At 39.6% G+C, this 13,504-nt stretch overlaps 1 protein-coding gene across 1 annotated transcript; it reads right to left on the reverse strand.

Annotated features, from left to right (window-relative positions):
* Positions 1-848: 848 nt before the first annotated feature.
* On the reverse strand, positions 849-3,331 carry si:dkey-5n18.1 (uncharacterized protein LOC570444 homolog). The gene is made up of 2 exons (XM_051645667.1): positions 2,855-3,331; positions 849-1,142 (listed from the first exon to the last, which is right to left on the reverse strand). Exons 1-2 carry the CDS (start codon positions 3,308-3,310, stop codon positions 966-968), a joined length of 633 nt encoding a protein of 210 aa, XP_051501627.1. The 5' UTR covers positions 3,311-3,331; the 3' UTR covers positions 849-965.
* Positions 3,332-13,504: the final 10,173 nt, after the last annotated feature.

The raw sequence follows: 13,504 nt of genomic DNA on the forward strand, positions 1-13,504 counted from the left end.
TGTTTCATTGGTCCTAAAAAAGCTTCCTGCCTTCACTAGTAAGTGAAAAAGAGAGAAAGAAATATAAAAATGCAAATGGGTCCAGTCTTTCTGACTAAAATAACTTGAACGCACATAACATCATATTTCCAAATTCCGACCTTGTATGTATGAACTTCCCAGGAGGACATGAATGCACCATTTTATAAAGCCCTAGTAAGAGATGCGCCATCAATTTATTGGTCAGTTTTCCCGGAAGAGAAAGACTTTCCATTTGTATATCTCCTCAGGAGTTTAAACAGGCAAATCTGAACAAGGCATATCTGTAACCATGAAGCTACCACAGCCCCTAGCTACCTGATTGGAGGGGTAAAAACAACAACAACAACAAAAAAACAAAAACAATTGTCAGATATGGTACAAAGGTTGGGAAATGGAATGGAATGTTGTGCAAATTCTCTAATATTGTAGAGCTGTAAACATAGACAGCCTGTGGTGTTTTTCATCCTATTTTCATTAAACAGTTACCAGCAGCAGTTACAGAATGTTAAATATTAAGTGGATTACCTCTTGTCAGCTCTAAAGTTTAGTGAGATCAGTATTCTAGGGGTGGATTTCATCTCTCTGCTTCTTGATAGAGAATTTGATTTAAAGTCCTTTGCTGACTTGACTGACTTTAGTGAGACTGGGCTTTTAATATGTTGTGAGTGAGGTGGCGTTTTGAATTTTTGAATTCTGTATGACACCTTTAATGGCCATGAAGTCAAAGTGTAATATGTGCCAGTGCTCTGTGAAGGATCTCGCCAATATCTTGGCCTTCTACAAAACGGAAAAATTGATTCTACAAGAAATGAAAAGTTTCAGTCAGGTAGATTGCCAGAGAATTCATTCTTTATTCAATAAAACGCCCACAGTCTGAATGCAAAGAAGTCTCCTTCAAATTGAAAGAAAGAATTTAAAGCAGAAAGAGGTCACATCTGTCTGTCTCAGATCTCGTACAGCAGGTAACCAGTAAAGGTACTGAAGCGGTTTTGTGTCTCCTTGGACAGTTCACTGTTGTTCAGCCGAACAAAGACCCGGTCTCCAACTCTCAGTTGCAGAACTGCACTGCTGCTTGCAGTGTCTGAATGGAGGATGTCCACAGCAGCTGCACTAGCCACAACCTACACAGAACAATAGAAAGTCAACCAGTTTTTTTATTCTATCCTTTTCATTTCCATTTATTTAGTCATGAAACTGATGATTTTTTGAATCCTTTACATAATTATTATTATTCTTTTTTTTCCCATAATATTTTTCTGATCTATTTTCAGTAATAGTATAGCATAGAAATGTGATGTTCTTATTATGCGTACTGGTGCTCCCACAATGAATTCAGCAACAGGAGGTTGAAAGTTCTGCTGCTGAAATCGATCTGTGCTTAACGCAATTCCAGGGTGCGTTCCATTCAGAAGTGATAGTCCCTATGCCCTATTCCCTTCGAAGACTTTACAATCAACTGTGAAAGCTTTGAAGGGCTAAAAGGTGTGGGGATAAAACAATAAGGATCATTCGGAACTCACTTTTAAGCCTTTATTATTGGAAATTCTGTTTGATGTTACCTTTCATCATGACTATCAGGATTGTTCTCCCTTCCTCCTGGAACGTGGGCACTGCCTCATGACATGAATATTTGACGTATAACTAACAACAACTAAAATAATTGACTCTTGATTTTGTTAAACAAGCTCAGTTTAACCACTAGGACCAACTTTCTTATTTTCTTATTTCTTATTTGTATATCCGTATAGCACTTACACTTGAAAAGAGCCGCCCGACCCATGGTTCTTCACTGATTTTGGGATAGTAAAGTGTCCAGTGGATGCACACTTCAGAATAATTGTAGTAGGTCATCCGGGAATTTCTCACCTACTCTTTTATGAATTCTGATTATTGATACTACTGACATACTGCTTTTGGCATTCTTTATATAGTTGGGAAGTATGCATATTTGGACGCAGTCCATGTCTCGGAGTGAATGTAATCACTTCCTAGTTTTAATTGGACCAAAACCTATGTCTCGGAGATTGCTAACACAATGTGCCATCAGTAGCGCCACAGGGAAAGGTTTATGCATTTGAATTGATGCAAAATTGTCTGGTGGGGGATGCTGCTTGTCAGTAATTATGGGTGCATTTCCTATGTGATCACGTTGCATGACCAGAGTGCGCACTACAAATTGAGGCGATTAAGAAAAAGATGAAATATTATTCTGTTCTAGATGCTTAATTTTTCATGAAGGCTGGCTTTAAGAGTGACCTGCTTTTGACTCAGAAACATTGGATTAAGCACTCAGGGGTGAGCATGCTATTAATAATTTAACCAGTCTGACAGAAAGTAGTTTCCAATGCTTCTTCACAGAAAGAGTTAGGGTTTAAATTGTAGGCCTATTCAGAATTTATGTGCTTGAAATGGACAGCAAAATTTGTATATTAACATGTGCAACTGAAATCTCTTCTAAATGTCACTACTGTGGTGTAACAATGTGACAATGCCAATTAAGCTTAAAACAGAAAATGTTTAGAAAATGAAACATTGTGCCTAGAAATGTCCTCCAGTTGTTAATATATTCACAATATACTGTAGCATGACCTATTATGCTTAAATATAGAACACACAATGTTCAATCACACCCAAAGTTGAGTAAACTTAAAAAGGTAAAGCAACTAGCCGCAAAATATTTTTGTGTTTATTTAACATCAAGCAAATTAGCTGTAACAACGTAACAATTCAAGTTAGCCTTTTTTTTTTTTTTTTTTTTTTGTTTATCTGAAAAACTAAAGTTGGATTTTGTTTTTTACAGTGCAAACATGCAGTTAACATGCAGTAAACTCACTGTTTGGTCATTAAGAACCAGGTCTACTCGAAGGTTTTGGCCAGTCTTCAAAATGTGATAGATGAAGTAGTACACTCCTGCTTTTTTACAGGTGAAAGTCCCAGTCGAGGAGGCATAACTACTTCCCAGATTTGTTAGCACATCAGTAAACTTGAGAACCTCATTTCTGCCAAAGTCATCCTGCAGGGCGGCATAAAATGCGACTCCTCCATTTGAAATAGAGCTCTTTCCTTCGGGTCCAGGTAGACCAGGAGGGCCTGCTTTACCTGGTGGCCCGGGTGGACCAGCAGGTCCTGCTGCAGATGAAGCCAGAGGTATGACCAGCCCATTGCTTCGGTCAGGTAAACGGACTGTGGAAGGGTCACACACAATCCTGCAGGATCCAAGGTTCTCGCAGAGACCTGACTTAGTCAAAGACAGAACTGTTAGGAGAGCTGCTAACCAGTGCTTGGCCATGGTGAATTAAAATACAAAGAGATTATGGCACTCAAATATAAAGCATATGAAAGAAAGTCACACAGATTCTAGGCTGTGATTGGTGGAGTTTGCTGGTCGCGTGATGGAATTGAGAAATTATCATCTGACCAAACTGTTTTAGCATCAGCAAAAACTAATATTATATACATTTACTTCCCTAAATGTGCAACATTGATGTCAAAAGATCAAACCACTGAATTTTCTAACATTTTTATTTATTATTCTTGCATGACTTGTCAAAACATATAATACACTTTTATGCCTTACATCTGCACATTGTAAAACAATTTTCTTTGATTCAACTCTATACTCTATAAAATATATTGTTGAAATATATATTTATTATTAAAAGATATTTTTTCAAGGAGAAAAAAAAAACAGGAACAGAATTTAACAGAATTTAGCAAAAGGAGTTTTACTAACTTAATTAGAAAAGTTTAATAATCTTAACTGATGGACATAGGGATGTAGTTATGGAAACTTCAGTTTAGTTAGCAGAAATAAAGTTTTTAAAATAAAGTTATTATTTTGATGTACAGCCATGATCTAAGTTACTTAAGCAGTAAAATAGACATAATAGATATTACATCAAACAAAAACAAAAATCCAATGAAAATTTTGGGTAAACAGTCAGTGAAATAACATCAAAAATAGTTTTTGTAAAATCTGTCTGTTTGAATGTCACGTCACACACACCCACATCTATTTCAGCAGAATCTGGCTAATGATGTATATTTAACAGAATCCTAGCCATCGAGCACTCAAGGTTAAAGGAATATTTGCATTCAATACTAGTTAAGCTCCATCAAAAGCATTTGAAACATTGTTGATTACCACAAAAAAATTATTTTAAATCATCCCCCCTTTTCTTTAAAACAAGCAAAAATCGAGGTTACAGTGAGGCACCTTTAATGAAATGGGGCCAATTTTTGGAGGGTTTAAAGGCTGAACTGTAAAGCTTATAATTTAATAAAAGCACTTACATTAATTCTTCTGGTAAAACACATGTATAATTTGAGATGTAGAGTTCTTTAAATCTGCATTTTTACAGTCATTTTAGGGTCATGGAAATGAAGTTGTAAAATTGGCTATAAGTGTACACAAAAAAGGTTAGTAAGTGATTTTATCACATGAGAATCTTAACATACTGTTTAAGTATTGTGGCTTTACCTTTGAAACATTGAGTATTTTTTTTATTTATTTTATTTTTTATTTTTTACTTCCACTGTAAGTGCCTCACTGTAACCCAGTTTTTGGCTCTTTTTAAAGAAAAGGAGGGGCAAGTCAAAATACATTTTCATGGTAATCAACATTATGCCACAAATGCTGTCGATTGAGCTTAAACGAATAGTTCACCCAAAAATTTAAATTCTCTCATTATTCACTTTATTTGCTTCAGAAGACATTCATTGATCGACTGGAGTCATGTGGATTACTTTTATGCTGCCTAAATTGGACTTTTGGGCCGTCAAATTGCTGGCACCCGTGTATTTCTATTATAAGGACCTGACAGAGCTCTATCTTCTTCTGAAAATCTTCATTTGTATTCTGCTGAAGAAAGACAGTCATACACATCTGGGATGGCATCAGGGTAAGTGAATAATGAGAGAATTTACATTTTTGGTTGAACTATCCCTTTAACTTGTATTGAACCAAGAATATTCCTTTAAGTGCAATTGTGTCCCTTCAATACTCAGCAGTCCAAAACCTCACCACCAGAGGTCTCACTCACCTCATTTCAAATTATTGGTTGCCACACAAACACATCTGTGTCTTGTCCTCTAATAAACAGTCTCATAACAAATTCGGAACAAACCTGAATTCTTTGTGAAGATGTTTATTGTGTTTGTTTTCTGTAACATTACTGAGTCTATGAATAATAATAATAAAAAAAACATTACATCATTTTGATTTATTGGGATCATTATTGTTTTGCCTTGTATATTAAATCACACTTTACATGGGTTGTTATTGAGGTTTGTGTGTAAGGTCTATGTGTGTCTAAAAAGATGAGCTCTCAACATCACACAGCTATTGACAACAACAACAACATCATAAAGTCAGTAAAGAGCAATACAATAATTGAAAACAATAATAACAACAGTAACTGCATAATTTATTATTGTTGCAAGCATGCTGGAATATTGGGAATTTGCGAACAAATAAGCAACATTGTAAAATATGAAATTGTTCAGACAACTGTTATGCTAGCTGGGACAAAAAATGGGGGAATATTGTTGGTTTAACGTGTTTATATGTAGGTTTGAAGTAATTTGCATTCTTAGTATGTATCTGTGACTCAAAAAAACCCTGGATGCTGAATAAAATGTAACTGCTTTTTTCCAGTGCACTGTTGCAGATAGTGATAAGAGTGCATTTCCATTTCCTTTAACACAGATCCCTTCTTGCTTTCAGTTCTGTAATGTCAATTCTCTCTGCATTCCGGAGGTTAAGCAACTTTGGCTTCCTGTGTTTTGTTAGGAACTGTTAACTGATATAACAGCAATAAGGCTCATTTAAATATGTTTACAATTACTACATAGACCAAATGCTATATGTAAACCCACCACTGAGAATCTCATTGTGTCTAAATATAACAATTATTATAATTATTATTTTTTTCAACTGAATTTTCCCCTAAGATTTAATTAGTTGCCATCTATTAATGTGGTTTCTTTAAAGAGTGCTTTAGGAATGATAATTTTAACAAAATAGATCTTTAGTGAGTCAAAGTTTTCTGCTATTTTAGATTCCCAAAGGATCTCATTAACAGCTTGGAAAAGGTAGTTTTAACATCCACTAAAATTACTAAAGATAGAGGGATTTCTGTCAGTTTGCTCAGAATTTGTGGCCACTTTTAATAAAGGAAATATCCAGTTGTGTTGCATCAGATGTGAGTTTTGTGGATATACCAATGTGATAGTTCACCCAAAAATTGAAATTTAGTTCTTTACTTACCCTTCTTCCATTCAACACAAAAGGAGGTGCTAGGCAGAATTTTAAAGACAGACAGCCTCAGTCACCGTTCACTTTCAATGTATGGTGAAAAGATGCAATGAAAGTAAATTGTGACCGAGACAAACAATCTGCATAACATCTCTTTTTGTGTTCCACAGAAGAAAGTCAAAGTGGTTTAGAACAACATGAGGGTGAGTAAATGATGACATAATGTTCATTTTTGGGTGAACTATTCCTTTAGTTGGCATGAGAGGTACAGAGGAGAGGCAGAGAAATGTATGCACGTATCCATATTTAAATGGTCCTATGAATGTCCTCTCAGATGGATGCTCTCATATCCCTCAGGGACTCGTTGATTTGTCTATAAATCTAATTTAATCATGTTCCTCTCTATCCACCCTCAGCACAGTGTGAAACATCATTTAGAACCATTTTCTTTTTTACTGCCATGTGCAAACATTCAAAATGTCTCCAAGGGCTGCTGTTCAAGCCAAAGAAATATCTGCTTCATTGAGATGATTTACGAAGACACTGGGAATAAAGAAATGCGGGCTGGCAACTAACTAGCATTTTATTCTCAAAAAAAGAAGAAGATCTTTTTTGGGGTGTATAACAAAAATGATGCAATCGATGAAACCCCTTATTTAATGTGCGGTTTCCACCCCTAACGTCTAAAGCATCTTGACTCACAGCAGCAATGTGCCTTATTAAAACAGAAATATTACCAGAAATCATTATTTCTTTGAGACTATGAGAGACGGTTTAGTGAGAGAGGCTTTAAGGGATATCATCAGTTTTGTTGAAGATGAGATTATCTCACTGGTAGTTTGTACAGTCTGTGTCAGATTGCAGGGCACAACACCATAAACTCAACTGCTGCAGGCTACCAGCTGTAGATAAATGCTAATGTTTAACACGATTTTAGAATCTCAGGTGTAAAGAAAACATTTGTAGTCGTATATCTTGTTCTGTATATTGCACCGTCCTATAAATGCTTTATTTGCACCTGAGACTATAAAATCTTATTCAACATTATGTTAAACCTTCAGTGGTTTTCCTGGTGGAAACACTAAACAAATAAACTACACAGACAAAAAAATAAAAATAAATAAAAAAATAAAAACAATGGCATTACCATAGTATTTAAGACATGTGCCATGGTAATACCATGGTATTCTTGGCAATATCCTGGAGTATTGTGTATGAGTATCATTGTAAAAAAATAAAATTGATTTTCTGTGATATTCTTATTATTTCCCATTCCCACTGTGGGAGTATCTGATGCTGGTGTTCAGACACATGTTGAAACAAGATAGTCTCAAGTAGATGTTGTTTAGATTAAAGGATTAATTTGTATTGATATTTTAAACAAACAAAAATATGGTTCTGTAGCACACTGGAAAATTTTGCATGGTCCAAGACTGTATTCTCCTGCACCAGAACCCCACCTGTGGCCTGATTAGCACATATGGCTTTATCACCCCTGCCTTCTTCACCTGAAGAGCTCAGCAAACATCCTGTAAATTCACAATAAACATGAATTTACAACTATAACACAGTACATAAAAATGCATAATAAAAATATTCAGCAAATTCCATGAATAAATATTTATTTTTAAAACTACTTTTACAGTAATATAATATATTTGAAACTACCCTGCTGTAAAAATATAACATAACATAACATAACATAACATAACATAACATAACATAACATAATCATAACATAACATAACATAACATAACATAACATAACATAACATAACATACCTGAAACCAGCTAAGCACCAGTTTGGCCAGGCTGCGAGACCAGCTTAGGATGGTTTTAGCTGTTTGTGTGTTTTTTTTCAGCAAGGTGACATGACCATGATCATTTAATGCCATTGGAACAGTACATTTTGTAAGGAATACTTCTTTGTTGTCCTATGACTAAAATTTTAATCAGTTATTGAATTATTAATTACATCAGTGGCTCTCAGGTTTTGTTTCACAACCCAGATTTTACATGAAACTTCAAGTGTCAATGCAATACTGAATTATTTATTGTACAAAGCTGAATTTGGTAGTTTGTGGTTTGTTTTAGTGGTTTTCAAGTGAACCTGTAGTTTGACTCGTATTTTCTTTAACCATGCGTAGTTTTGTTAATTGTTTTCGAGAATAATGGCATGTCACACAACATTTGGCTAGATTTTACCAAAGTGCCAAAATACAACGGAGGTATTGGACACATAGTCTTTGGCATCAAAACAAACCAAAGGTCCTTCCCCGCCATTTGAAATCTGAAAAGTCTTTGTATTTTGCTATCTTAATTACTCATTATTAGAGGATAAGTTGCATTTTCCCTACTTTTCGGGAAACTATTAGAACAGACCTAGATTTGCTTGTAGGTTGTGTTATTGGTCGTGACCAAGGAGCTTTAAAATACTTGGAGAGAGCTATCTGTTAGCATCCCATTCATCTCTAGGCCAGTGCTCAGCTAGCTAGCACAATCTGAGGGTGACGTCATGAGCGCTCAGTTCTGGAATTGTGTGCCACATGACTTCAATTGAGACAGATAAGGAACAATCTCATGCTTTCAAGAGTAATTCCGTAAGAGTAATTAGTGTAATTCCGCTATCTCCCAGCAGGGGCTAACAGGGACCTGCTAACTAATTCCACACCCTCTGGTCGTGACCTACCAGTTAAGATGTCCAGAAAACCTGTGCAGTTTGGATACAGATTTTTTTTTTTTTCTGTGCTACGGTCCACCAGATGGCACTATTGCTCCTTTTAAATCATGCATCCTTTGTCAACACATGAACATTTGGAAGAGAGCTGCTTTGATAAAGAAATCAGTGGTGTCATGGTAAGTTTTATCTTCACAAATAGGTGCTTTTGTGTCCTTTATGCTGTTTATTTGATTCTGATTGAGGCTGACATACCAAAAATGATGCAACCAAAAATCAAACCCTTCTTTCCAACATATGCCTTCATTCTCTTAATCAACACCCTCCCTGTCAACTTGTTTCTTTGACTTTCTGTCTCTATCTCTCTTGTTTGGCATTGCTTGATCGACTACTCACATTTGAAAAATATGTGATGACTCTACTTAAGATAACTGTTTAAACACAACCATTTATTAAAATCAAAAGGACTGAATATGTAATTAAGTGATATCAATCAATGTGACATTTGAAAGTAAGGTACGGTAAGTGCTTTCCGCCAAGACAATCGGATGATCTAGACATGTGGTATTAGGATACAGCGAATGGGAAAGAAAGGGGGAGTTGGCATATCTTGGACTGCTGGATCTGTTCACACACCATCATTTTACATCAGATGCTTGCCCACTGCTTTAGAAACTCAGGGAGTTTATTACTCTCTCTGGCTGTTCTTTTGTTTGTGTGTGTGACACACAGTGAGAGTGTGCAAGTGCTTGAAGTCACAGCACAGAATCTGTTTACTTCAGTGTGATTTCACAATGACATTATCTTGCAAGATTTCATTGTCACAGACAGAAAGTGAAAGATACCAAGATTGAGAGGTGGAGACCAGCTTCAGTCCATGCCTGTGAACATGAAAATCCTGGAGAGGCAAGCACACACACACACACACACACACACACACACACACACACACACACACACACACACACACACACACATATACACAGCTCCACTTCATTCCTGTAAATGCTGGCACCAGGACAACTTTAGACAGGCCTTCATGGACTATAGCTAGAGACACATCTCAGAAAAAAACAGACACAGGCATGTAAACACATATTATTTATATTAAGTCGAGATCTACTCTATACTTTTATTTTTTTTTATACTGCTAATTGTAATTACTAGGGTTGTCAATCGATTTCAGTAAAATGTTTAATCCAATTATTTAAATGATGTTCCAGTTAATTAGTCAAATTAATCACGATTAATTGCATATCAGTATTTACTGAGAAAGGCACACAAATAAAAATAATTTAGTATATAAAAATTAAAATAATTATAAATATAATATATAATAATTCAGATAATTCAAATACATTAGGCTACATCATATACAAATATTGTGGCAACAGACACGTAAAGCATTAAGGCAATACAAAAAGCGGCTTTAAAAGTCAAAATATTGCTTATTTTATTTCCATATCATTGAACATAACCCTATAATTTGCCTATTTTCGTTTTCGCTCTTTTTATGGTTGGTCTATGTACTCGTGTCAGATTGACGCTTTTGGATTGTTTCACTTGGGTTGCATAGTCTAGTAGTCTAGTTGTCATAATGTCATAAACACTACATTTTTAGGATGCTGTGATCAAGTTAAATGTAGTTTAGAACTTTGAAAAGCAAAGATCCCTGCATTCTGTTGTAGTCGGTCCAGCTGTCTTTGAGCACAGAAGCGCGTCTGTGGAAGGCTGTGCATCCTGCTCTCGTTGGCCTTACGGAGGATATAGCTGCAGACCAATTTCCAAAAAGGGGTGGGAGCTCCAAACCGCCATCAAATACAAACAGAACCCCTAACCCAACCCTAACCCTAACCCCAGGGGGGCCCAAGTAGGTATAGCTGCAGGCCGGAGACCTCCAAATGGGGGCGGAATCTCCAAAAGAGGGTGGGTTATTCCAGAAGGGGGTGGGGTTACTCCAAAATGGGGTTGCGCCAACTCCAAAAGCTTAAGGAAAGGGTTAGGTTAGGGCCGCTTTATATCTTTAATGGCGATTTGGAGCTCACGCCCATTTTTGGAGCTATGCCTGCAGCTATACCCTTCTCAGGGGGGCAGAAATTGGCTGGTTATCATGTCCCTGTTTGCCCCTGCTTGTAGATGCAGGTACTACACCCTCCAGTGTTTAAGAGGTCCTTTCCCTATCGACGGCCATTCAGAAATGTCCTGGTTACTTTCGTAACCTCTGTTCCCTGATGGAGGGAACGAGACATTGTGTCGATGTAGTGACACTAGGGGTCACCCTTGGGAGCCCCAAACACCTCTGATCTTTGAGAAAAGGCCAGTGGGAATTGGCAAGTGGAATTTGCATGCCACTCTCCCGGACATGCAGGTATAAAAGGAGCTGGCTTGCAACCACTCAGTCAGGTTTTGTGCTGAGGAGGCAAGGTCAGCGGGTAGTTCAGTGTTGTGGCAAGAGGGGCACAATGTGTCGTTCCCTCCATCAGGGAACGGAAGTTACGAAAGTAACCAGGAAGTTCCCTATCTGTCACTCACTCGTAGCCAGCGCACCAGGCCGTCACGTAACCTCCCCAATGCTCCTATGAGCATCGATCGGTCCCCTGCAACTTGGGGACAAGTCAACTGCCCAAAAAAATGGGGACAGGCTAGCCCAGCCATGGCCTCTTCTCCTCTTTTTTCTCCCCAAATAAGAGTGGAAATCGTTTACCGACTGGGGGCCATAAGTGTCTGCATCGGGGGGGGAGTGTCACTCCCAAGGGGAAGACACCGCGGAGACCACACCCCGCCCGGTCTTACCGAGTTTTGTCGGAAGTATGTCATGTGGAGAAGTCCTGTGGTAGGTCCTACCCAACAACACACGGGACGAGACCGGCTCAACCCGGAGATTGTAAAACCTTGCAAATGTGTTGGGTGTTGCCCAGCCCGCTGCTCTGCAGATGTCTGCTAAAGAGGCGCCATTGGTCAGGGCCCAGGAGGCCGCCACACTCCTAGTAGAGTGGGCTCGCAGCCCCAAGGGGGGCGGCATGTCCTGGTTGTCATATGACATCACGATGGCATTAATGACCCAGTGGGTGATCCTCTGTTCAGAGACAGCGCTCCATTTCCGCTGTCCGCCAAAGCAGACAAAGAGCTGCTCAGAGCTTCTAAAGCTCTGCGTGCGATCCAAATAGATGTGTAAAGCACACATTGGACACAGCAATGCCAAGGCTTGGTCTGCCTCCTCCTGGGGCAGCGCATGCAGGTTCACCACCTGATCCCTAAACGGGGTAGTGGGAATCTTGGGCACAGGCCTCAGGATCACGTGAGAGTAGCCCGAACCAAACTCTAGGCATGTTTCACTGACAAAGAACGTCTGCAGGTCCCCTACCCTCTTGATGGAAGTGAGTGCAGTCAGGAGGGCAGTCTTCAAAGAGAGTGCCTTTAGCTCAACTGACTCCACGGGCTCGAATGGAGCTCCCCATAGGCCCCGAAGGACCACAGAGAGGTCCCAAGAGGGGATGAGGCGCGATGTGGGGGGATTCAACCTCCTAGCACCTATCAGGAAACTGATGATCAAGTCGTGCTTCCCAAATACTTACCGTCTACTGCATCGTGATGTGCCGATATATCGGCTACATACACACTCAAGGTGGAGGGGGACAGCCGCCCCTCCAGCCTCTCCAGCAGGAAGGAAGCACCGATCTGACTGCGTATCTCTGGGGGCCTTCGCGTCGGGAAGAACACCACTTAGCGAACAGATGCCACTTCAAGGCATAGAGGTGTCTTGTAGAGGGAGCCCTGGCCTGAGTGATTGTGTCTACCACTGCAGGTGGTAGGCACATAGGTCTTCCACGTCCCTCCAAGGTCCAGACATGGAGGTTCCAGAGGTCTGGTTGCAGGTGCCAGATGGTGCCCCGTCCCTGAAAAAGAAGGTTCTTCCTCAGGGTAATTCGCCAGGGAGGGGCTGTCACAAGGAGCGTGAGGTCTGAGAACCAAGTCTGGGTGGGTCAGTACGGTGTTGCTAGGACGACCTGCTCCTTGTCCTCCCTGACCTTGCACACACAAGTCCCTCAAGTGAGCCAGAATCAGCCAGTCATCGAGATAGTTGAGGGTGCGAATGCCCGCTTCCCTTAATGGGGCAAGGGCTGCCTATGTGACTTTCGTGAAGGCGCAAGGTGACAGGGACAGACTGAAGAGGAGGACTTTGTACTGGTATGCCCGGCCCTCGAAAGCAGTCCGTAGGAAAGGCCTGTGGAAGTACGCGTCCTTTAGGTCTACCGCCGTGAACCAATCTTGATGTCAGATGCTCGCTAAAGTGCGTTTTTGTGTCAGCATCTTGAACGGGAGTCTGTGCAAGGCCCGGTTCAGAACTCACAGGTCCAAGATTGGCCACAACCCACCGCCTTTTTTGGGTACGATGAAGTAGGGGCTGAAAAAAACCCTTCCTCATCTCGGTTGAAGGGACAGGCTCTATCGAGTCCTTCCGTAGAAGGGACGCAATCTCCGCACGTAAGGCAGCAGTGTTCTCACCCTTCACTGAGGTGAAGCAGACGCTGCTGAACCTGGGTGGGCG

This window comes from Myxocyprinus asiaticus, chromosome 19, assembly GCF_019703515.2.
Source record: "Myxocyprinus asiaticus isolate MX2 ecotype Aquarium Trade chromosome 19, UBuf_Myxa_2, whole genome shotgun sequence".
NCBI classification, from domain to species: domain Eukaryota; kingdom Metazoa; phylum Chordata; class Actinopteri; order Cypriniformes; family Catostomidae; genus Myxocyprinus; species Myxocyprinus asiaticus.

Excerpts from the sequence above, each read along its gene's own strand:
- si:dkey-5n18.1 (XM_051645667.1), bottom strand. The coding sequence starts at position 3,310 with ATGGCCAAGCACTGGTTAGCAGCTCTCCTAACAGTTCTGTCTTTGACT. Across the intron at positions 1,143-2,854 it reads TGGTTCTTAATGACCAAACA|GTTGTGGCTAGTGCAGCTGC; the intron begins GTGAGTTTACTG and ends TGTTCTGTGTAG.